Consider the following 26,716-nt stretch of genomic DNA (forward strand, 5'->3'; position numbering starts at 1 on the left):
GACATTTTTAGCTTAACTGCACCAATTTACAAATAGTAAGTGGGACAAAAGTAAAGAAGACCAGGAAGGAAGTGCGAATTTCTTAAACATTAAATATGAAATTATAATTTATATATCAATTTTCTACTATAGTGAAATATTAATATATATAGGAAAAGTTACAAATTAGAAAACTTTAACCTTCTTTATGTGCAGATATTATTGCATTTGATAAGTATTTATTTTTAAAATCATTTTCTAAAATAAATTTTGGATATGTAATTTTAATTTTTTAATAAAATAATAGACTTTATATATATAATATTTCTTATATAAATATAAATAAAACATTAAAAATTTTAATTTGGATGGAATTATAAACATTTTTCTCTTATAACCTGATTTTATTTTATTTCTTTTATATATTTTATTATGTCTATATATTTTGTTAAAATAAATTTATAACAAATTTTAACCTATTGGTCTGTTTTACACTCTCTAGACGCGCGTGAAACCCTAGCACAATCAGGCCGACAGTTTTCCTTTTCCTTTCCAAACCAGAAAAAGAAATTCTAACCCGCGAAACCCACCATCTTCAACAACTGCCCCTCTACCTTTCATAAACTATATTCCACCCACCGTCTCATCCTCTCCACCTATAAATACCCTCCCTTCCTCTCCATTAAGTTTGCCAAAATTAGTATTCGAAGCTGAGGGAAAAAAAAAACCTCTCTCTAGTGAGTGTGCTTAAAGCAAAAATGTCCACATCAACGTCATCAAGGAATAAATCGAACGGTCCATATCTGCAGACTTTTTGCAGACCACCACTCTCCTCCTCCGCTTCATCAACCTCTTCGAGTTTCTCCTCTTGCTCCTCCTCCACGTTCTTCGCCCGTGCCACTTCTCCCACACGTGTCAGCCTGTACGGACACGTCCACGGCCACTTCAATAACAGGGACCACCATCGATCCTCGTCCTCGGTTCGGTTTTCTCTCGACAACCGTCCGATCTCTCCCAACCGTTCGATCTCATTTACCCGACAGATCGTCACAAAGAAAGGCAATGCTGAAGCGTTCAACACTCCTAAGAGGACCTGCGCGTGTTCTCCAACGACACACCCTGGCTCTTTCCGGTGCGCTCTTCACAGGAGAACGAACAATTATCAGAGTCACAAAACGACGTCCTCTTCGTCATCGTACCACTCGAGTGGTAGACTGAACTACAGGAGATCAGCGATGACGAACTCACTCGTGAGAATCGGAGGAGTGGAAGGAGAGTTGGTCAAAAGATCATTGTCTGCTCTAATAAGGCCGTCGTCTCACCACCAACGCCGCCGAGCCGCTTTCGAGCCGAGACCGAGTCGATTCTACTTCATGTCAAAAGCTGAAAACTCCGAAAATTTATGAAAGTTTGAGCGTGATTTGAGATTGTCAAATGTTTAGTGGAGTGGGAGACGAGTTGACTCAGTGCTTTAACTGTAAAGCCGTGTCAATTTTGTTTTAAATATTAACTTTCTTTTCTTTGTTGAGTTGACTTAGGTTAGGCAAGATCTGTTCGGAGGAGAGCTGTATCACAGTAAAGAGTTGTGAAAGAAATACTATTATATTAATTGTTTTGGTAATTATTTAAATTGTACGGAGAGAAATTATTCTTTTATTTAAATTCTGTGTGCCCGATGGATGGCGCGACTTTTAGTGCCTCTGCAAAATTTCTGGTTTCCATGAGCATTAGATTCTTCCTGTGAATTCATTGGGAAAGTAAGTGAGAATATTAAACAGTTTCTTTCTCCCTCTGATTAATCAAAACGCTGAGTTTTGTTATTTAACATTAAAAATAAATTGGAATTGTTCATGAATCAAATTGTGAATTATAATGATAATAATTCAATCAAGATAAAAATATAGAATCTGTTATTATTGAAATAAAATCAGAAAATACATTTAAGTGTATTGTGATTAGATTAGGATTGAAGTTCAAATATATTAAGTTAAGAAGATAAGATAAGATAGGATAAGATATGGTATCATTTTTTTCATGGCAAGTAAATGAAAATAAGATATGAAAGGGAGATTCACTCATTTTAGAAGATTTATTTATGTGAATTATAATTTTTAAGGCTATTTTCTATTTAATTTAAATTTCTAAGCTTTGGAGATGTTTGAATTGTTAGAGGTAGCAGACTTGTTTGGGTCAAATGAAAGATTGATTTTTATGACCAAATACGGATTCAACTAGCGCAATCGGTTGACAAATAATGTTGTATTTAAAGTTGCGGCAGAGAACTAATGGACGGAAATTTCCAGTTGGCAAAGGATTAAAAAAAAAACCCCACCTTGGATCTTGGAGTAAGCAAAGTTTGAAATTATTGCTTGATTGAATAATGGATTTAATGCATAAAATGAGAAATTGACAGTGATCGTTTCGGCATGAGAGTGGATTGAGATTGAAGATTTATGGGCTCGATGAAGATCGTGAGTGTTTTTTAAATCCACCTAAGTTGGATATTTTTTTAAGACGGGAGTAACTGTGTTTTAATTTTTAAATTTAATAATTTATTCTATAATATTTAAATTATTAAATAAATCAATATTTTAATTTTAATATATGATAAAAAGACATATATTTATATTCTTTTGTGTATAAATTTTTTTTCAACCAAAAAATTTTATCTAAATCAAATCATTATATTTGATCAAAACCAATCATATTAGATAAGAGAAACTTTGAATTAATGACTTATCTTATAATCATAAAAATTAAAATTTTTATTTTAACATATTATTAAAAAAATATTTAAATTTATACATTTTTATATATAAAATTTTTTTTTTTAACATTTATATTACCTATTAGGCGTTTGTACATAGGACTTTAGAGACAGTTTTTTTATAAAATAATTTTGCTGTCAACTTGGTATTTTCCTTCAATGGTTTATATATTTTTGCACAAAACAAAATTGATGAATAATATTATATATATTTATTTTAAATATATATATATTTTTATATGTTATTTTATTTTTAATTTAAAATTATTTAATTATATAATAATATATATATATTTAATTCGATGGCATTAAAATATTTTGCTTTGAGCTAGGCCCAATTATGATATGGAGCTTGCGATGGACAAAGCTTGATTTGGTAGTGCTACTAAATCAGTTAGCCTATGAGTGTTATCGCATTTAAGGGTATTTGTGTCATTCACACAAAGGTAGTTCAATGTCACAATATATATCACAATCAAGTGTCCCCTTTTAGTTTTCCATGTTTTTCAATTTCACGTGACCTTTGTTAAATTTTGCTTGAATAATAAATGATTAGGTAGTTTTGATGGGGTCACATATGCCACAATCTTAGATAATTCCACGCGAAGGGACTGGTAGAATTTCAAATTGCCATGCCCACTTGAAAAGACACCACTACTTTATAAACAAGTACGCAACGTTTGATAAATTTATCAAACTTACACGTGAGGGTGCATTTGGTTGGGGGATTTTGTGATTATTTTGATAAGTTATCTTTTATTCTCTTGTTTGGTTTGTCAATAATAAAATATTACAATAATCTTCTATTACCAATGCTGATGTGATAGGTAATATAGGTGGTAATCTGATTACCACTTTCACCTTAAGTATTTAAAGATTACTGAGGTAATCTTAAGTTTATTATAATTATATTATTATTTATTAATTTTTTGAGATAAAAATAAATTTATTTTTAATTAATATGATAAATAATATAAAAAATATTTAAAAATAATTATATTCAAAGGCATTTAAGTAAAATAATTTACTAGTAATTTTTTATTACCTTTAACCAAACACAATAATTATTTATACCTATCAAATTTTATCAAACATAGTAATCATTTATACTTAGTAATCTTCTAAGTAATCTATCTTCAAGGTAATCTTTCTATTTTAGTAATCAAACATTACCCAAACTAAACGTCCCTGAATTATTTAACATTTTCCATCAGGATTTGTCTTTTTCCTCCCCTTTTGAATATATAAATTATAATTTCTCACCCAATTCCTAATTTTATATATATATATAATATATTATTATGTGATTAAATATTATTTTATAATTAATTTAAAATTATTTAATATAATATATATTAATTTATATACATAAAATAAATATACATAATTTTATTAATTAATATTTTACCCTATTAATCTTATGAATGGTCAAAATTGCATCTTTATGGTTAAATTATACCCTTTTTATTTCAATATCCTCTTTATCCAATCCATTCTCCTCGCGCACTTAATCAAAAAAATTCAAAAGCATAAAGTTTTGTCAGCTTTGATTTATCCTCGGGTTAATAGTTACAAATGAAAATTTCATAATATTATTTACTAGTAATTACGAAAAAATTTATGAAGAAGAAAAAGAATAAAAGGGAATATAGTAAACAAAACATCAATTAATCGTCATTTTTTAAAGGTTTTGTTTTTTAATTTGAAGAGTGGCAACCATTAATTTTTTATCCATTTTTTAGATAAGAAAGAATCATTTGACCTTTCTATTTACATGTTGAAAATAGCATCCATGTCAATTATTTATTTAAATTTTTTAGAATCTTCATAAATCTTCTCTACATCATAAGGTACTCATTCCCTTCCATAAAATTTGATGAAACAAAACAGTCTTAATGGGATTTTAATTTAAATTTCACCATATATATATATATATATTCTAAAAAATTATTAAATTATATAATAAGTATATATAAATATATATTCTTATTTATATATTTAAAATAAATATAAATAATTTTATTTAAAAAAGTAATATTACAATAATAAAATTATATATACATATTTTTAATAAATAATTTAAATATATAAATAATATTTTATTATATAATTAAATAATTTTACATTAAATATAAAATAATATATGCTTATATAACCACGCATATTTTCGTGGACTTCAGTTATCACTCTCCGACTCTACCATCACCGACCGCCTCGTCACTTCATAATTTCCATCACTCTTACGTACACATAACGTCTACCATCACTGACCACCTCGTCCCTTCATAATTTCCATCACTCTTCAACTCTTTATTCGTTTTCTCCCAAAACTTCTTCTATTCAAACGTGAAACAACAACAACTAGAATGAAAAAGCAAGCGCTCAAGAGCGGGAGCCGGCCGCCGTGGGTGGGCTTAGCGGCCGCTGTGTGGGTGGAAATGTCGGCTGGGAATGCTTACAACTTCCCTTTGTACTCTTCTAAATTGAAATCTGTGATGGGGTTTAATCAGCAACAAGTTACAATCTTGGGGGTGGCGAATGATATTGGTGAGAATGTGGGGCTGCTTCCTGGGATAGCTTGCAACAAGTTCCCACCTTGGGCTGTTCTTCTGGTTGGTGTTGTGTTTTGTTTCTTGGGTTATGGTGTTCTTTGGCTTGCAGTTAGTCAGACTGTCAGTGGCATGCCTTACTGGCTGGTAAGGTTTTTTTTTTCTTTTGACATAAAATTTCTGTTTCTGATTATGTGGGAATTTTGTTTTCTCGTTGATGGACAAAGTTGTTTGTTTAAGTTTGGTTGCTTGAAAATAGTGTAGAGAGTTGGATTTGAAAGGAGGTTGAACTTTGAGTTTGATTTGCCTAATGGGTTTAAAATTTCACCTTTTTTTTTAACTGAGAATTGTGATGGATGTTTTTTGAGCTGAATTGGGAAGTTGGTTACCTGGATATTGCATGTGTCCTTGATTGTAGTTTATTTTCATGTTTTATTGATTTTTTTTCCATATTTGGTGATTGATCGCTGGGTATTATTGCTTGATGGGTTTAAATTGCTTTTGAGTTTTGAGGCATTTTTTGGTGACTTCAATTATTGGTGTTTAATGACTACAGTTATTGCTTGATGGTTAGTACCAGCTCAAGGATTTCGATAGTCTGGTACTGACTGTGAATTTATTTTCATCTTGCTGATTGGAAAATGAAATTTCTTTGGGAACTTGTTGCAAGTTTGATTGTAGAAATTTTGGTATAAACTTCTGAAATGGGACAATCACCATATAGGATATAGGTTATTTCTCAACTAGGTCATAGTGATGATTGATTTCACATTTCAAGTCAAATATATAGGCTTTCTATGTTCTGAAGCAGTGAAATACGAGAAACTTAATCTTGAGATTAAATAGGTATGCTAGTGAGACAAAATTGCTTGTTGCGGACTTGCTGCTTGCTTAAATTTGTATATAAAAGTTTAAGAAAGGAGGAAAAATACATCACATCTGCTGATTTAAAATTTTGTCATAAGGTTCCTTTAAGAATAGGCGTCCAACTTAATATAAAGTCTTTGTAAATGTTGGTAAAATATCTAGACAGTGTCACGCTTGTTTGTTTTTCCAGTTTTGAGCCCACACTTGAATTTTTTTTTCCTTCTTGAACATAACAATCGTGTCTGTTTCCATCTTGTCATTTGGTTCCTGAGTATTAAATCTACTGTCTTGAAAGAAAACTAAAACCTGTATAAGTGTCAAGCTGAATGTTTCTGGCAATAGATGGTATTTTGAACCAAAATAAGTTTCTGGAGAGGAAATGAAATTTCTTAGTCTTGGTATAAATTTCTTGAGGAGATATTAACTCATTCTGAAGGTTTTTAGAATTAACTTTGTCAGGAGGATAGACGTTTGCAAAATTGTGCAATGAGTTGGTTGACAAGATAAACCAGTCAATTTAGACATTACTCCAATGAAGTGAATGCTTCTTTATTTTGTTGGTGACCAGTGCTGGTCAGGAGGATGCAAGCCATTCTGCAATATAATGTGAATATATAAAATGTAGAAGCACACATATTGTTTCTGATTCAAAGCAACTATATGAAATTTGTGGCGTCATCTGAAGGTCCTGCAGAAAATAATTTGGTGGGAGTCTGCATAATTCTTGCAATTTAATGATTTGGGGCCATCCATCAAAGGCATTGGAAATTTCCTTTTATACCTTGTAAGCCATATTCTTTGAAGTTGTGAGGATACATTGACTACTATTATGACATATAATGATTTGCCTTGCTCAATCAGGGGAAAGGTCAAAACATAGAAATTAATGCTCTGGAAGTTTTCATATGATGAAATGCAATTCTGATGTGCTGTAAGAATGATAAGCCAGTTGCTGAAATATCTTAATGTTTTTGATCCTGTAATGCTTTAATCTTTCCTTTGATGAACATTGTGAACATCAATAGGATTATTTTGTGTTGATATATATACTGACACTTGTACAGAGAGCAAAGCTTTATTTTATCCACATCACATATTGTTCAAGTTATAATCAAAAGAACGTGTTTTTGGAATTTCTCCAATCCTTTGATGAAACTAATAGTTAAGATGTGATATTTCTTACTTCTCTTTTCTTTAACAAAAAGATCTGATGTATTTTCCTTTTGAATAGAATGATTTGGTTATATTATGCCAAACTTTGTCTTGTCAGACCACTAAGGGTGCTTGTTCTTTCCAACTTACCCACTGCCTGAGATTAGATGGGTGTGGAACTAAAACTGGGATCAAGGGAGGAAATTTTGTGGGATTAGTCTGTGTTTCTTTTTTCTCATTACTTATTGTGTACTCTGCATGCGTACCATAGAATATCCAGGTTTTGAGAGAGCATTATTTAAACAAATAAAAAAGAAATATTTCTCAAATAATTTCTTTGTTCTTTGATGGAACTGGGAGTATGAGATGGCTTGGTTTATGTGCAGAGTGGAACAAGTTTATGAAATTAACCTTTATGCAGATACACACACACACAAAAAATATGTTCCAAGGTATATCATAATTCATCATAATGGGCTTTTTCCTTCTTGTATTTCCATCTATTGGACTTAAGTGATGTCAATTTATCTGCCAAAATCTTGAGATGATATGAAATTAATTGCATGTTGGCAAAAATAGAGATCTATATTTGTAAGTGAGCATTAGGTCAATAGAAATGTAAACTTTTTTCTCATGACCCTTTTGTTTTGAGGCATTCTAGTAGGATGGGTTCTTGTTTGATTCTATCGATTCTGGTTTACATACTTATACTTTGCATTATTCAATAAAATGGCAGTTATTTCTTGCACTCGTTATTGGCACTAACAGCAATGCATGGTTTGGGACAGCAGTGCTAGTAACAAACATGAGGAATTTCCCCCTTAGTAGGGGCACTGTTGCTGGTATCCTCAAAGGTTATGTTGGGATTAGTGCTGCAGTTTATACTGCATTGTACAGTATGGTACTTAAAGAATCTGCAACAAGACTTTTACTGTTCCTGACACTTGGAATTCCTGTTATATGTTTGGTTATGATGTATTTAATCCGGGCTTGCACACCAGCTTCTGGAGAAGATTCTTCAGTGCATGCCCATTTTATTTTTACCCAAGCAGCAAGCGTTATTTTTGCCATCTATGTCACTGTAATTTCAATAACAAGTGATGTGGTTTCTCTGAGCGAGACTGTTTCATACATATTAATTGCCATAATGGTTGTCATTATGATGTCTCCCCTTGGGATTCCTATCAAAATGACCTTTTTCCCTGTTAACACCAATAAATCTACACCAGCTGGTTCTTCAGATGATTTGGTTCGACAAGGGGGTGATTCAACCCAGACAGATCCTTTGTTGACACCATCTTCATCTGCTACATCCCTTGATACTGAGGATGATGTCTCAGATATTGAGACACTACTTGCTGTTGGAGAGGGAGCAGTGAAGAAGAAACGGAGACCAAGGAGGGGGGAGGATTTTAAGTTACATGAAGCATTTATCAAGGCTGATTTCTGGCTTCTTTGGGTTGTATACTTTCTTGGGGTTGGATCTGGAGTTACAGTTCTCAACAATTTGGCTCAAATCGGTATTGCATTGGGAGTCGATGATACTACAACATTGTTGTGTGTCTTCAGCTTGTGTAATTTTGCTGGACGTCTTGGCTCGGGTGCTGTTTCTGAACACTTTGTCAGGTCATTACTCATTTGCTTTGATTTAAGAACGCACTTCAATGAAATGCATTGAAATATTAAAACCGGGACTGGAATTTTCTTTTAGCATACCTAACATGATCTGAACTTGTTACTGTTTGAAACTCTTATGCTCCATGTTTTATTTGGATACTGTTTCCTTTATTCTTCTCTCTCTCTCTCTGTATAGGGATTTCTTTCATTTAAATGTTTCTTGAAAAACGATTTAGAATTGTGCCACAGAACTGGTTTCTTGAGTTTCTCATGTTTCTACTTCCGGCCTTTTCCTTTCAAAACATTTTTTGAACCTTTTGTACTCATTGTTAGATATGATATTCTCACTGCATTGGAAGAGCTTTTTCCAATTCTATCTGAAATCATGTTAAATGCAGATCTAACACAATTCCACGGACAGTTTGGATTACAATCACGCACTTAATCATGGTCCTCACATTCCTCCTGTATGCATCAGCTCTCAATGGTACTCTGTATGCTGCAACTGCACTGCTTGGACTCTGCTACGGAATTATATACTCTTTGATGGTTCCAACGGCCTCAGAGCTTTTCGGCTTGAAACATTTTGGTATAATTTATAACTTTATTCTGCTGGGAAATCCAATTGGTGCACTTCTTTTCTCCGCCATTCTTGCTGCTTATATTTATGATGCAGAAGCATCCAGGCAAGGAAGTTCGACCTGCTTAGGTGCTGAGTGCTTCAGGCTCACCTTCCTGATTCTAGCCGGCGTCTGTGGACTAGGAACCATCTTGAGCACAATTTTGACCATTCGAATACGACCAGTTTACCAAATGCTGTATGGTGGGGGTTCTTTTCGTCTGCCTCAAACTTCAGGCCATTGATTATTGCTAGTTATTTTTATCATCAAATAGAGGCATGGGCATTTTGTTGGAAGTGCCTGCATTAGCCATATACATAGCTACATTATGTATAGTACAATTTTGCCTGAGCTTGAATACTTGTAAGTTGTTGTAACTTCTTAAAACAATTGTCAAGCTTCAAGATATATAGCGAAAGATGATGTATTAGCCCGTAAGGAATGCTGTATTTCTTCTATAATCGTACCTGAAGATGCTGTATTTTAATCAGGTGAATGCCTGGTTCTGATCAAGGAACATTTGTAATATTGAGAACTCTCTGTGATTAGTCAATAAATTTGAGCTTCCCTTTATCATTATTCTAGCGTTAGTTTCTTCACTTCTTGGTTCAGATAGATTAGTTAGCTCCAGTCAAATGTATAGTGCATAAAGTGAACTGCATCTTTATGCTTTTTATTTTTGGTCAAAATCTTTGGCTGCTGGAATAACAAAGTAAATAAAGGTTTTCATACTTCAATTTCCGTATTGCAAAAGAAAGGAAAATGGATTCATTCACTAATCATTCATAATTCAACTTCATATGAACAGCTATACCAGTACAATTTTCCAAGTACCCGATTGTTACATATTTGCATAAACCTAATACAATAATTCTCTCCTCAACAAGCTGGACACTGAATACTAGAGCATTCTTGTCTATTAAAGAGAGAAAAATAGAACATACAAAAAGTAGTAGACAGTCTGATTACTGAAACAGATGGTAAAGCCTGGCTTAACTTGACCCACCACTGAATAAAAAGAAAAAAAGAGATCAAATAACTCTACTTTGACAAACAGCTGGTGGAAGAACCTAAAATCCCATCTCTCACCATTGCAATTTAGAAGGAAAAATATTTGCATTTACTTTCCTTAATTTGGCTTCTGAAATTTTGAAACTTGTCACAAAATTAAGAGAAAGTGATTGAATCAAATTGCAGGAAAAAACGAAAAATGAAGACAACCTTTTATGTGGTTTGAGATCTTGAAACAAGGTATCCCATCTGATTTCTTCGACACCAGTTGACCAATATCCATCATCATCAGCATCAAATTTCTCTTCCTTCTGGTAATCAAGAACCACTGGACTTGAAAAACTATCAATTCTCCGAGGTCCAGAGATCACCATGGGGCTTCCATTGGTGAGCAACAATCTCCCTTGTTTAGCCATGACCAACTTCTTGTTCCTCTTCAACATGGCACCTCTCCATTTTGTGGCATAACCAGGATGCCTTGGAACAACAACAAGAGCTGAGGATGATGATGATGACGACTCTTCACCATGAACCCAAGTTCTCAAATATTTGGCAAGACTTCTTTTTGTCCTCTTGATTGCAAAAAGAAGCCTTGAAACTGGTCTTGGAGTTGTGGCTCCTTTCTCTTTTCTTGCAAGCTTGAGAATTTCCAGTCTGTGTTTGGCTATGGAGATTCCCATGCTTTGAAGAAACTCGTGGTTGAAGTATGCTATGTCTTCTTCCTCAAGTTCATTATGTGCAAAAGCAAGGGCATACTCATACACAAGAGATGGCTCAAGGCCACTCTTTGATAGCCATGAATACCAATCCATCATTCTGAATGACTTGAATTGAATGTGGCTCTCTGTAATCTCTTTCAAGGCTTGAGATTTATATGCGCACAGACGCACATATACATAAAATATACATTTTAAGATATATACATACAATACATGAACTATGAGGAGAAGAAATGGGTAAAAAAATAACTAAGAAATGGGTAATACACAAGAGGGTATTAATGATGTGCCACGTGTGATGATAGAGGCATGAAGTGGCAGGAAGGCGTTCAAATGGCATGTTCAGAGTTTTGATGTCTTCAAATTGAATACTAATAAGGTGGTTGAAAATTTGAGAATGACTAATGAAAAAGAAAGCAGCATAGCGTGTGGAGTGGGTTCCTGGGGTAAAACAAAACAGATAAACATAACACAAACAAAACTCCACTCAAAGGAGCGTCGTGAAAATGAATTAATTGTATAGCATTTTGTTTGGTTTGCCATCAATCACGCCATGGCAAAAAAGAGTAAGCTATAGTAAAGCGTGTAGGGACGACCACTCACTCACTTAAGTTGTGTTTTCGTGCGTGAAGCCTAAGGCTGTGGCTGTTGGGACTTGGGAGTCAACTGAAAACAAATCTCACTTAAGGCAATGGCTTTAATTTTTGGTCATATATATTGAAAGCAACTGGCTAAAATCATTGCCACCAAAGGAATTATATGATTTTATTTTATTTATACATCATAGTCTAAAAGTTTCAAAGACGTTTTGGTTTTGCTCTATACTGAAAAGTAGTACTTTAATTTGGTCGGCTTGGAGAAAAAAAATAATAATAATAATATGGTTTTTGACTTCAAACTTTCTTTTGTTAATGTTTATTTAATTAATTAGGTGTAGTATGCCATCACTATTTAACTTATAATAATTTTTAATGGTAGATAAGTGTTACTCTGTCAAGTTTTAATATAAAAACAAATATAAAAACAAAAAAATAATATTTTTTTCGTTGATAAAGATGAAGATTCACCTGTTTAAAAAAGTCATCGGTTTTTTATTTTGTCTTCAAATAGTTGTTATCATAAAAAAGAGAGAAAAGAAAACTTAAGAATTTAAAAATAAAATTGTCACTTTTCAAAACTTGAAAATTTTATATGAAAGAGAAATTATGTGATTTTTAAACCTAAAAAAAATGATAAAATTTTAATTTTTTAGTAAATGTTGATTTTATCTCTAACTCTAATTGAGATTTTTAATAAAAATTAGATTATAAATAAATATTTAAGTTTTTAAAATTTTATAAATGTATATTTATTTTTGTATTAAAATTTAAGTGGAAAATAGTTGACACACTGGTCTCACTTTTCATCAACAAATAGATAATTTTTTATTTTCTTAAATAAGATATTTTAAACAAACAAATAAAATCAAATATATTGTATGATTTTCAAAAAATATAAAGAATAACAAAATATATGTTATGCCAATCTATTTTTTTAAGTAACTAATTCAAATTAAAATTTTATAGTTATAACAAAATTTAAATTAATTTTTTTTTAATTTTTAATATTTTATCAATTTAACTAATCTCAAATATATAATTAGATTATTTTTTTAACAATTATCATTTGATATTACTTAATTTCAATTAATATTTTTTAATTAGTCGATACACACAAAAGAAAACTCCAATTAGTTTAACGGTTCAACTGTTCCCATTAATTAATTCTAATTAATTATCAAAATCACTTAATAAGTTATCAAAATCACCCATTACTTTATAGACCACAAAAGAGAAAGCACGGGGTTTGTATCTACCTTTAGTAAAAAAATTTAAATTATTTTTTATGCTATAATATAATTATAATTATTAATTAATTGGTACTTATTAATTTAGATAAAATAATAAAAGCAAACCATGCAAGTTTGCGGGTCAGATTGTTAATGATGTTGTAGATTGATTAAGCTTTTGGTTAAATCTCAAGGAAACATAATGATCAATTAAAAGATTTCCCAATTATCAAATCAAAGCGTAGCCTCCTTAGAGTGAAGACATTTCTTAATCATATATGTCTTACTATCACTAATCCAGTAATTAATCACTCCTCCAAATAAATTAAAATTACAAATTTCAATTAATTTACTAGATTTATCTCTTAATTAAAGAGTTTATTTCATTTTCCTCGTATAAAATCGCTTAGTATATATAAAATTAAATTATCAAAAACCCTAATCAGGGTTGTACTTAATACTTTTTTTTTAACGTAACATACGAAGTTTATTCTAGAAATCTCATTGAGGGAAAATGGAATGAACCCACGAAAATAATAAAGAAAACATGAAGCTCATTAACAATTGAGAACACGTTTCGACCAAATTGGTGACAGTGAAGACACTAAGTATTGTCTGAAAATGCACTAGTCTAAAGTGTCTTGTTTTTGTCCCAATAGGCCAGTATTCACATGCAATCCAATCAATTACGTTTTAGACTCAAACACTTTCTTCTTCACGGCCTCACATTACTATTTCCATGTGAATGTGAATCTACGTTTATTCATTCTTTCTCTCTTTTTATTAAGTAAAACAAATTTATTTTGGCACTTTGGATACAAACAAATATTAGGAAATTTACTTTATTTATTTCAATCCAAAGATTGCGGTATAATTTTGTTACTTTCCTAGTTTCACTTTTATCTATTTTGCTTACGACATAAGGAAATTTTTTAAATTATTTGATGTTTTATTAATCTAATCTTTTCTTTATTACTTTTTTTGGTTTTTCTTAAGTAAAAAATATTTGAAAAAAAACAAAAACTTATGTTTATCTTATTAAATAAATAAAGATAATAGACCAAAATTAGAGATTGATATAATTTTCTCTCTCACTATTAATATAAACTAGCATCGACTTTTCTTAAAAGTTTATCAAAATTTTTATAATAATAAAAATTGAAGAAAAGAATATAACAAATATTAATCATACCTAAAAAAGAGTTAGTGTGTCGGACTTTGTTGTAAACGTAAAATAAAAATTTTTTTCATCAAATAAAAAAACTTCACAAATTTTAGTCCAAACAAAAAAAAAAAATTTTGTATTTTTACGATTTTGAAAGTAATGTCAATCATTCACATAAATAAATTTTAAAATAAAGATATTTTATCCAACATAATCTAATTTAAGATCCCGATACGAGATGATTAAGTGATGAAGCACCATGCAATTTTGGACACCTACTACAAGGCTTTTTGTTGTTATGTTGAGTGTGGGGTATTTCAATAATGCAGCAAGTTTGTTCCTGATGTTACTTGTTATCTAAATTATTAATTAAGGGATTTAATTAATTATGATTATCTCATCACCTTTAAACAATATGAAGTGGGTTAACAAATTATGATTTTGCATGCGCATGAGGTGAGATGTGTTTATCTAATTAATTAATTTCATAATTACCCACCTTTCAATCAACTAATTGTTCTTTTTTTTTGGTCTTAGCAAATACAAATAATTGTATTTAATTCCATCTAAGGCAAATTTAAAGTTTAAAAACACTCTATATAATTATATTGATCAATTAGTCTCCTTTTAGAACTTTTTTGGTTTTGTCAAAAAGAAGATGCATCAACATCATGGGAAATTTGAAGAATTCAATTAGACTTTAAATATTCTACTTATGTGGACCAATAAGACAGTTGTTCAATTAGACCATTAATGTAATCGTACCCTTAATTTCTTCCTTTCATTCTAAATTAATTTGGCCAATTCTCTAATCAATCAATTATCGTTGATCATATATTGAATTTTTCATATGCTTCTTTGATGAACAACCTTCTTCAATTTCACTTACCACACTTCACATTAGATTAGAGCGAATATGCTAGGGAATAAGATTCTCATTTTCGATCCTTAATTAAAAAATGTAATATAAAGATTAATCTCATTCAATACGAGAATAGATCGTATTTGAATATACTAAGAAAAAAAATTCTCATTTTCTATCTTTAGTTAAAAAACGTAACATAAAAATTAATCTCATTCAATACAATAATAAACTATGTCATGTCAATTTCAGTGCGATCCATTATATCTAAGTCTATCAAATGGAAGCCCTAATGGTCTAAGCCAACCCACTAGAATTGAAGAGTCAAGGTATAATTCAAAATTCATTAAATTATAATTTTATGGGTCTTTAATTAGTATTCCTATTAAAATTTTCAAAGTCGTTTATAAATTAAAATTCTTAATTCATAATTATTTTTAAATTAATCCAAAATAAAAGCAATACTTCTAAATTTTTGTTGAAAATTTATGGTGAAGAAAAACAATGGTAACATGATAAAAAAATAAAATAATTCATTCATGAAAGAAAAAAAGAAACTCAATTATTAAATTACAAGTGTCAAAGTCTGTCTATGCTTATTTATTCATCTTCAATATCATGGTTTTGAGGTTTTCAAAAATACATATAACTACTCAATTCTACGATTTAAATTTTGTTGTCATCCAACTTTTTATACACATAATTATATCGATTATTTTTAGATATAAGTTTGACCACTTATAATTAAAAATATACCCACTTGCACTAAAAATATATGCCAATGCTACAGTGGATACGATGGACGTTAATAAATCACATCAAAATTATCACTCGTAAAAGTGTAGAAAATTTCAAACCGGTCAAAACAGAGCAAATTCATTGGCTAACAACCTTACATCATACTATCGCATCACCGCAGTGAATTAATGTCTACAGCTCTAATACTTTTGGCTTTTGATGTCATAAACGTTCTCTATATAATTTAAATCTGAATGCGCTTGAAGTAACAGACCTGATATATATATATATATATATAAAAGATAACCAATATGAAGGGTTGTATATAACCAATTTTGGCTTACACCACACCCCTCAAAGAAAATTCATCAGTGTTCCATGAGTCCCATGGCCTAGTCTAGACAACCCTCAAAAGAGGCAAATAAGATTTCCAAAACTCAATGTGCATCAAAAAGCAAGTATCACAATTAAAACCTTTATCCAAGTAAATGACATAAGCTTGTTAAACAAAATATATAATGATGAATGTATTCATTTCAACAACAATGTTGTTCCTGCACTAATACAGGTATTACAGTGTTCCTGTGAAAACCTATCAATATGTTAATTTTTCATTAACTTGCATCCATCTATGATGCTTCCATAGAAGTATTCTCCCAAAACATTCCTCCTATGGTGTGTCAACTTAATAGAGCAACCTCCCATGAAGAAGAGTGTATTATACACATTATATCTATATCCTGAGCAACCTCTCTGCAATTTCCTGCTTTTCTTTTTCACTTCTCAGCAAACTTGGCATCTATTTACATTTTCATGTTGGAATCAGAAAAATATAAAGGCTATTTCCACCCTCTGACCGTATAAAATTCACTAGATTAATACATAACAAAACATCATGACTAATAACTAAGAAGAGAATCAATCAGACTTTCTAAAGGGTATATATGTTGCCAATAACTCCAACAATGCTTACTACAATGCCCAATGCTAACATCAACCACGACATGAACCTCTCCACATCGCTTAAAGCCTCTCCTTGCTGACTTAACCTTAAAGCCACAAGAGATGGGAATATAAAGCCTAATGACACTGCTGTTGTTGCCCCTGTAAACTTAAAAGCGGTCCAAATGTTGGGAATTATGATAGAAGCTAAGTAAATGCACACCAATAGAACCATTGTTAAAGTCAATGACCTCTTCTTACTCACTATCAGTGGAGCTGATCCCTCAAACACCAAAGCATCTACAGTCTGTCTTAACGAGAAATGAATAACAGGGAAAACAAGAATCAAATGAAGAATGTATCCAACCCGGACGATATAGTCCAAAGCAGAGCTGTAAGGGATTCCAAGGTTCTTGTCAAAATTGGTCAGCACATCAGGCTCAGTGTCCTTCCCAAAAAGTAAATACCCTGATATGGCAGTTAATGAATAAACCGCAATGCAAAGGATAGTTGTAATTCTCCCCACCTGGTTCATCTTCTGAGGTGATCGCCCTTTAAGCTCATTATAGACAGGTTGTACATTAAAATGGCAGACATATGCATTTGCCATAACTGGAATCACCACAAGCAAATTCAAAATTGCAGTCTTTGACCCAAGATCAGGACTCATCCTCGGACGCTCAATAGTTCCTTCAACAAGCTTAATAAACGCAACTGTAACACATACCACAACAAACACCACAGCGAGGGCCACTGAAGCAGCTGAAGTCACGCTCAAAGAATCAATCCTATCCAACACACATAGCGGTGCAAGAAAAACCACCAGAACAACAAGAACCAACCATTTCCTATGATCCCACATCCCTTTCCCTAACCATTGATCGAAAACTCCAATGTGATGCGGTGAACCGGCCATAACATCACCCAAAATGATCAAATACACCACCAAAATACCAGCATTATTTAAAATTATAAAAATCTCAGACAACACCCTAGCCGGTCTACCCAATGCAAATTGCACAACTTCCCCATAGGACGACGCCTTACAATAAATGGAATACCTCACTAACAATTCGACAGTAATTTCAGACAAAATGCCCATTAAGATTATCAACAGAAACCCAAAAGTCAATCCAAGAACCTTCATAGTAGCGGGCAGGGCCATTATCCCAGCACCAATAACAGTGGTGGTTAAATTGAAAACAGCGCCATACATCCCATCATTGTTTTGATCATGATTAAGGGGGTAAACACCTACATCATCACCAAGACCTTCAACTGAGGCAGTATGATCATTGGCATTCTTCAATTCAAATCCTTTTTCATCACCAAAAGAAGACATTCTGATGTGGGTTTTTTGGGAGGATCGTTGATTTGGGAACTATTATGTACTTGTAACTCTACGTAAGCATTCTTGGAAAGAGCTGAATAATTACTATCCATTATTGCAAGAAAAAATACAAAGAAACAAATATCTAAAATAAAAAAGGAAACAAAACAAAACAAATGTGGGTAAAGAAGATCAAAGGCTTACAAAAACCACGAGGGGATTGAATTGAGAGGAAGAACCCTAGATCTCAGGGTCGACTGTTTGTCCTTGACGATGTTTTTGCTTTGTCTTCGTTCGTGGCTTTTCTCTGGTTCAACAACAGAGCGGGAGGGAAACTTTTTTTTGTAGGAAGTCAGGTTCTCTTATGGGAGGATTTATTTTCAGACGTGGATTTATGGTTTTTCTATTTAAAGATAATTGGATTTTATAAAATAATATGAGATTTTACGTAGATTTTGGAGAATCGTAGAAGATTATTATTATTATTATTCTGAGTTTTTAAATTTAGAAAGTGGGGTTTTTATATTTTATTAAATCAAATATAGAAAAACTTTCGAAGAGCTTTGTGGTAGAGGTATTGTAATTTTTTTTTTTATTTGCCATGGAATTTTCAGTTGCTTTAGAATACTAATTTTTGTGTTCAACATACAAATTATATATCATAATATAAGTAAATAATTTTTAATTAAAAATAAAGTAATACTCAATTATATGATAACACATAATTTATATATTTAAATAATATATAAAAATATGTATACATAATATTACTCTAATTCAAACAAACTTAAATTAACTCAATATTTGATTTATACGAGCCGTTAATAGATATATCGTTTTCAAAAAAATTTTATTTTCTTTGAAAATTTTTTAACTTTTTTTGTTCACACTTAAGGTCTTTCCAACAACCATATCGTTTATCATACTACCCAAACTCAATTTTCAGATTAATTATCATGAATTTGAACCAAACTTTAACTATATATAGATTTTTTTTCAAATCCACTTATATTGCTTTCACATGTTTTGTAGAGAAAAGAAAACCAAGAGAGAAAGGGTTAACGATATTGGGCCCAAAAAGGGCCTAATTCTAATTGAATCATGCATGAGGAAATTATTTTACAGAAATGTTTTTATGAAGGAAAACAAACAGAAAATGCCAAACTGAGAGAAGTTAAACTAAAGAAGTAAAATATTTATTAATTAAATTCTAAAGCAAAATAACAAAAGGTTTGAAATACTTACATTTCATGACTATCGTTATCTATAGTACATTGCCGAATTCGTATACTAATTTTCACTTTAATAATTACTAGATACCAAATATGAAAGTCTGGATTTGAATCTTTATTACGTTTGTAAATATTGAATTGAAAGGCTGAGCAGACAATTACACCCAGACCCAGCTGGTGTTTGATGTCAACATGAAGGGAACCTATTTATTTTTTTATTTGAAAAATTTACCTTCGTTCATATAATAAAACAAATCAAATATTAAATTCCTCGTGCCCACTTCCCCAAACACCTTCTGCTTTCATTATTCCATTCAACTCATTAATATAAACAACAAACCCTTACCACCACTTCATAAAAACATTTTCAAGAATTTTTTAAAAAATAAAATTACAAATAAATGACTTATTCGTAATTACAAATTTTAATTGGGGTTAATTACTTTTAAACCGTGTCGGCGGGATAGGCGTTTAATTTAAGGTCAAAATTGAGGTGGCCAGGCAGGAGGGCAGCTTTTAAACGTCAATTACACTTATTTTGAATTTTCCAAAATTTCTAGTTGGGGCCTACATCAATATTTGATTTTTTTTTTAATTTTTGGTTTAAATATTATCCTTTCCCAAACTTTAATTTTTGTTAATCATATGTTTAAGTTTATTTAAAACCATGAACACTTACTAATTATAATAGTAATATACTGCAGCCCATTTTTAAATGAATTTGAAAGGTTCCATTATAGTGGAATTCAATAAAATAATAAGAGAAAAAAATAAATAATATACAAAAATAGATAAATAAATAATAAAAAATAGAAAAGCTCTCCATCACTGTCACACCTCACTATCTTTTGTCTCCTAAATACGCCATAAACCATGTCACGTCAACCTAAGAAAGATCACAGTCAAAATATCGTGATAATTTGGATTCTTAACTCATATCGTACTTTATATGTGAAAAGCTCGTTGGATTTTGGAACTATCCATTTTCTAGTTTGCAATAAATAGAAGAATTTTTCACGTATCGTGGGGCTTGAATCTCGTAAAGTTTCAACATTATGTTTGGAAAGAAAAAGAAGAAGAGAAAAGTTATTCTGCCTTTGCCTAAAACGACCCAAAATTAAATTAAATTAAATTTCACTTTATACCAAACATTTTCTAAATAAAGTAAGACAGAAATGTAATTCCACCCAATGGTCGTTGCTTAGTGACAGCGATAATCCTAAATTTGAAAAATATGCAAAAATTATTATATCATAGGAAATTTGCGACGTGTGAGATTGCTTTTCAATCACTCAAAATCTGCTTAGATTTTATTAGAAAGTTCGGCAGATAATTTTTTAAAAAAAATATATTGAGAAAAGTGATATTTGGTTTGATAGTATAACTTGCATTGCAATATTTATGATCAGAAAAAGGCGTTAGGAATAAATTCCTAATTTTGAATTGTAAAAATCATTAATTCAAGCATTTAATTTTCACTTGATGAAAAAAAAAGGGGCGGTATAATTTTGGGTCTTGTCCTTTTCTCCCCATTAAATATATTCTTTTCTTTGGGTCCCTCGTGGAAGGAAGGCTAGTAAAATGGAATCAAATTTATTATAAATTTAAAAATAAAGAAATTGAATTATTTAGATAAATGAATGGATGTGGAGGTAGGGACTAATAGAAGAGTAATTTTATATGTATTTATTTTAAATATATAAATAAATAAATAATATATATTTCAAAATTCAATTACATTTTTCATTATTGTCATTCATTCATTTATTAAATAAATTTAAAAAGGCCAAAAACTTATTCCCACCCAAGGTTTTGTGTAAACTCAAATTCAAATGTGTTAACTTTTAAAAATTGAAATATCCACTTATTTATTAAATTTTTGTGTTATTATTAAAAGTAAAATTATCACTTAAAAATTTTATTTAAACTTTTATTTTAGTATTATCAGAAATAAATATTGGTGAAAACTCAAACTCATATTGATTACTTTTCACTCAAAAATTTTGATGAAAAGTCAATTTTTAATCATAAAAAATATGAGGTTAAGGAATAGAAATAAATATTTCAAAATTTAAAAATAATTCTAAAATATAAGTTTAAATATTAATTTTACTTACAAGGACACTAAAATTTAACAATAAATAAATATTTAATTTTTTAAAAATTAATAGATATAAGTTTGCATTTACACTAAACTTTGGACAAGAATAAGTCTTTTGGCCATTAAAAAATACCACTTTGTAATGGTCGAGTCCAACCATGTGGAAGAGAAAGAGACCGTGTTCTTTTTTTTTTTTTTAAAGATTATATATTTTGCTTAAAATATTTGTTTTATGGTGACATCTTAATGACATTTCTTGGTGTAGAGCAATGTAAAGATGATACAAACACAAAACTTATTAACTTTGACTTATACAAGAGTTTGAAAAAAAATAATTTATACCCATAAATAATTGTATTTATTATTTAGATGTTATGGTAAGTATGTGACAACACTTTTTGGACGCAATGAAAAGACAAAAAACAGTAGGAAGATTAGGTGGTGAATAAATTTTGAAAGCAACACTTATATGTATAAATTGAAGCAACTGAAATCAAAGACGTATAGAACTAGTTGTTTTGTTAAAAAGAAAGTAATAATTAAAAAAGATTTTTCCATATTTATAAATAAGTAATATTATATGTATAAATAATAATGTATTATTATATTATTAAATAATTAAAAATTAAAGATAAATTAACATCTAATTATAAAAAATATATTATTATTGATATATAAAATTATGTGTAAAAATTATACATATAATTTTATTATTAGTCGATTTAAAGATGATATTGATATTTGAAAGGACATCATCTAAGACAAGATGATGAGAAAGACAATACTCTCCAAAATTAAGACTATTGAGTTTCGACTATTTAACTTTTTCTTTCTTAGACCCTTCCTTTAAAATTAAGCATTCGTGTTCACATTTTCGACAACAACTTGATTGGTTGGAGTTATATTACTTTTTCTATTGCCAATCTTGAGTCATTAGTCATATCCTTTAATATCATGATTATTATACAAATCAAATGTCCTAGTAAAATAGGAAATCAACTATAGTTTTTTTTAATACTTATTTAAGGATAATAATATATTTTTTGTCTTTAGCTCAAATAGTAAAAAAGCTAATATTTAAGTCTTTAGAATTAATAATTGAATTCAAGATTTTAACTATTTAAAATGATTCATTTGACTCAGGAAAAAAAATCTAATTTAAATGAAATTTTTTGTTAATAATATTTTTATAAAGTTTAATATACAAAATGATTTGTTTTAATTGGAAAAGAACGAAAATAGAAAGCAAACTCAAAGTGAAATGACGTGGAAATTCCAGATAGTGCTGTATTTATTTAAATGTCTCAAAAAAATTTATGACATTTAATAGTTATGATAAGAGAGCTATTAAAAGATTGATGAGATTAATAAACGATAAACTCATCATTAAATTTGTTAATATAATAAATTCAAAAACGACGCATTAATACTTATTTGTATAGTTAATTATATTACTTGTGAAAGATGAGAGAAAAAAATTATCAGTGAAATAAAGGTATTTAATTTTCTTTTTTCAGAAAAATAATAACTTTCTATTCTTATAAAATTGAAAAAAAAAAATCCGTTGAAAGTCAGAATTAATTGATGATTAATGTGGGTTAATTCCACTAACAGCCACTAATCTCATGACAGCATAATTAAGAAATTTTTTTTATTTCTTCCAAAAAAAAATTTTTGATGAGAATAATGGGGGTTAAAAATTTCTAGCTTGGCTTAATTAGTAATAAATAACCAATTATATGTATAACTTAGGTAACATCGAAATCAATAACCAATTATTTTATTAAAAGCTAAAACGTATTTATGTGATACACTTAGTCTTGAGCATATGGTAAACAGGAGAAAAAGACAATACTCATAAAATAAGACTATAAAATAATATTATATATATTTATTTTAAATATATATTTACATATATTATTATATAAATAAATAATTTTATATTAATATTTAATTATATAATAATATATATTAAATATATTTATATGTATATTTAAAATAAATACATATAATATTATGACTTATAAAAATATGACCCGGCAAGGCAGGTTTTTGTCAAAGTTTGATTGATTCGGTGGGCTGACACGTCACTTTCCCACACAATTAACCAAAATAATTCCCATTACTCCACCGCAAGACTCTACCCAACTACTTTATCGTCATCTCAATATCTTTTCTCATCTCACCATCTCGTGATATTTTCACTTTGATAGGCATCTACTCACCGAACTGGCTGGCTTGACCCTTCCATTTTTTAAATTTTTTATGGAAATATGTTTTCTAAAGGTACTTTTTCCATCCACTCATCTTCCACGCTACTGCTTTTAGCGTGTAATGCACGTGGGAGACTTCATATATTCATATTATTTTGTACATTGAAATATTTGTAGGGCCGAGGAGGGAATTTTGTGCTGCAGAATCGTACACAACTGCAGCTTCGACGAAGCAGTGGCAGTAATTACTGTTAAGTATTACTGTTGAAAACCCCAAATAAGATATGATAAGGATTATTGTTTCTTTTTCTTTTTTTAAAGTGTAGAATCTAACTAATCTAATCTTTAATGGGAAAAGACAAAAATACTTATTCTTGCAAATGGAACATACAATTGATTTGGGCCAGCAATTTTTTGTTTAATGTTTTTTCTTTATGGGAAAAAGTTTAAATATGACCTAAAATGGTTTGAAATGTGAAGTCACAATTTTTCATGTAATTAATTGCAAGCGGCATTTTGAAGATTTGCGGTTTGCACCAAATGAAAATAACCTAATTGACACCTACAGGGAAGAGACAGAACATGAGCATCCAATTGAAACTTTGTATGATATTGATGCTCTTTAATCTCTTAAAAATTGAGCCATCAAAAGAGACCCCCCATAAGATGATAAACAGTCATTTTCTTATGAGTTCCCTTGAAAGCTCTCTCCCCATAATGCCTCCCATTATCTTCAACTTTTTCTTTTTTTAATTTAATTATGTATAAAATATTAGTGTCTTTATCCAAGAAAACCTATGAGAAAAAGAAGGGATTTGCCCAAAAGAAATTAAAACTAAAGAGAAAGTGTTGAAATTCTCTTCAAGATATTAGGCATGTCATCACTGTCACTTTACAGTTTCTTTCCGTCAATCCAACACTTTATAATTCTCAAATAAATAAAGTTATATATATAATTTTATATATAAATAATAACATATCATTATGCGATTAGATAATTAAAAATTAAGGATTAAACAATATTCAATCATATAGTGACATATCATTATTTATATATATAATTTTATTGTTCTCTAATTAATAATGAAAAATGAAATGTTGGGTTGATTTATTTGTCTCCTATATTTGACAAATTACAATTTTATTGAACAAAATAAACACGTTAAGACTATTCATAAGTAAACATTTTATTATATAGAATTAAATCATACAAATTAATTCTATTAACTTATTAATATTAATTAAAAATTTTGTCTATTATTGATTCTAATAAGCAATAGTAGTGAAGATAATTTAAAAGTAAATGGTCCAATTCTTTCAAGACATGAAACATAATTAAATTAGAATCTAATCACTTGCAATTCTTTTTATATAATTTATATTCCATAAGAATCTCACAAAATAAAACTTGGGTATTAAATTTTCTATGCCAAAGGATCAATGAAGACCACTATGAATTTTGCTTTTTTTTTTTTTTTTTAAGCAAATGAATGTTATCAACAATATAAAGAAAGAAAGAAAGAAAGCTATGTGAACCAACTTTTCTAAGGCCCACCGTCTACACCTTGAGATATAATTTTGTCAATCTTGTGACCACTGGTCCATGCAATGGTTAGTCGAAAAGGACCAAAATGTTAAAATAATAAAATAATAATAATAATAATAAATTGACTTTGGGAGGTTGATGGATTGTGGACAAACAAATTCATATTAAAAATGGCAGAAATATTAATAGGAAAAGTAATTCATTGTATAATTTGTAACACCAATCAAACTCAGTCTCATTCATTGGGACATGCTATTTCTGGTTTGTTTTTATATGAGCAAATAATTCTAATAATAGTAAAATATTTATGCATTTCATAATTATATATTTATTTTTTAAAATAATGTAATTTGAAAATACATATTTGTATATATTTTCTTGCGTGATTTGCATGCATCGTCTTGATAGTTATAATATTATATATTATCACGGGGTTAGCGGACTATGAGATAAGGTTGGTACATCGGTTTGGCACAATCCATAGAAAAAAATAAAAATTAATTAAAATAAAAAATATTAAAAAATTATAAATGGATTAGCTTGGAAAAATATGCAGGTTGCCTTGCTAAGGATCTATGGGGGGCATGATGGGAAATTGGGTCATGCCCCAGGCCCTGGATTTTTGTCCAACCAACTTGCCATGTGAACGGGATAGGTCGTGTGAGTATCGATTTGATGCGACCTAATTTACCATCACCATTAATTTTATGTATCTTATTTATAAATGTATTTTAGTCTTATAAAAAACCAAACCAAAGTGCTTTCTTTAGTATATCTTTTATAGAATATATTAAAATTAATAATTTTTTGAGATATTTATAAGAAAAGTTTGTAAGATAAATGTGTGTTGAGAAGTAATTCAAATAAAAGGTATTAAAATACTTTTATTATTGTAATACTCAAAGCAAAGAGAATTAAATTAAACTTTTTATATTAGGGATAGATTTTAGCCGGATCGAATCTAAATAATAGTTAATTTGAATTCAATTTAAATTTAAAATAATTAATTTAAAATTAAATTTAACTTGTTTAATGAATAATAAATTTATTAAAGATTTAAACTCGATTTATTTGAACCAAATATCAATTTGAGCATGATTAACTCATTATCAAATCCACACTTGTCTTTTAATCTTTGATTAAAGTAGGAAGGCACTATGAGCAAACATATTTTAATAAAAATACTAGAATTGTTTATCATATATAATTAATTAATTTTGTGCCTCTCACAACATGTATAATAATAGAGCTCAAAAGGGTTTGCTTTTGCTTTAACTTCCATTGATACTTTCTTTACAGGTTTCTGGATTCTAAAGGAGCATCCACCAATTTTTGCGTTAAAAATAAGAATTATTCTCACATAAATGTTACTGTCACAATTTAATTTGCTTTTACTTTGAAATGGAATTTTCTTCTTTATGAGCTTGCCGTTTAAAGGTATTGTAAATATATTATGGTTAAGAATGTTGCACTAGACG

At 29.8% G+C, this 26,716-nt stretch overlaps 3 protein-coding genes and 1 pseudogene across 4 annotated transcripts; 2 read left to right on the forward strand and 2 right to left on the reverse strand.

Moving 5' to 3' along the window:
* The first annotated feature begins 587 nt into the window (after positions 1–587).
* LOC123210492 lies at positions 588–1,687 on the forward strand. The gene has a single exon (XM_044628877.1). The coding sequence runs from the start codon at positions 738–740 to the stop codon at positions 1,383–1,385; it is 648 nt and encodes a 215-aa protein (XP_044484812.1). The 5' UTR covers positions 588–737; the 3' UTR covers positions 1,386–1,687.
* Positions 1,688–4,936: 3,249 nt separating this feature from the next.
* On the forward strand, positions 4,937–10,130 carry LOC123211204 (protein NUCLEAR FUSION DEFECTIVE 4-like). Of its 2 annotated transcripts, XM_044629787.1 has the most exons (4): positions 4,937–5,442; positions 8,051–8,940; positions 9,330–9,520; positions 9,608–10,130. In XM_044629787.1, the coding sequence occupies exons 1-4, from the start codon at positions 5,113–5,115 to the stop codon at positions 9,793–9,795; spliced, it is 1,599 nt and encodes a 532-aa protein (XP_044485722.1). In that variant the 5' UTR covers positions 4,937–5,112; the 3' UTR covers positions 9,796–10,130. The 2 variants fall into 2 exon arrangements, with proteins under 2 accessions (XP_044485722.1, XP_044485720.1); XM_044629785.1 differs by having other exon boundaries at positions 4,938–5,442; positions 9,330–10,130.
* Positions 10,131–10,296: 166 nt separating this feature from the next.
* Positions 10,297–11,557, reverse strand: LOC123211205. Its single transcript, XM_044629788.1, has one exon. The coding sequence runs from the start codon at positions 11,375–11,377 to the stop codon at positions 10,637–10,639; it is 741 nt and encodes a 246-aa protein (XP_044485723.1). The 5' UTR covers positions 11,378–11,557; the 3' UTR covers positions 10,297–10,636.
* Positions 11,558–16,388: 4,831 nt separating this feature from the next.
* Positions 16,389–18,531, reverse strand: LOC123210583 (annotated as a pseudogene).
* Between the last annotated feature and the right edge of the window lie 8,185 nt (positions 18,532–26,716).

This window comes from Mangifera indica, chromosome 3 (genome assembly GCF_011075055.1).
Source record: "Mangifera indica cultivar Alphonso chromosome 3, CATAS_Mindica_2.1, whole genome shotgun sequence".
Taxonomy (NCBI): domain Eukaryota; kingdom Viridiplantae; phylum Streptophyta; class Magnoliopsida; order Sapindales; family Anacardiaceae; genus Mangifera; species Mangifera indica.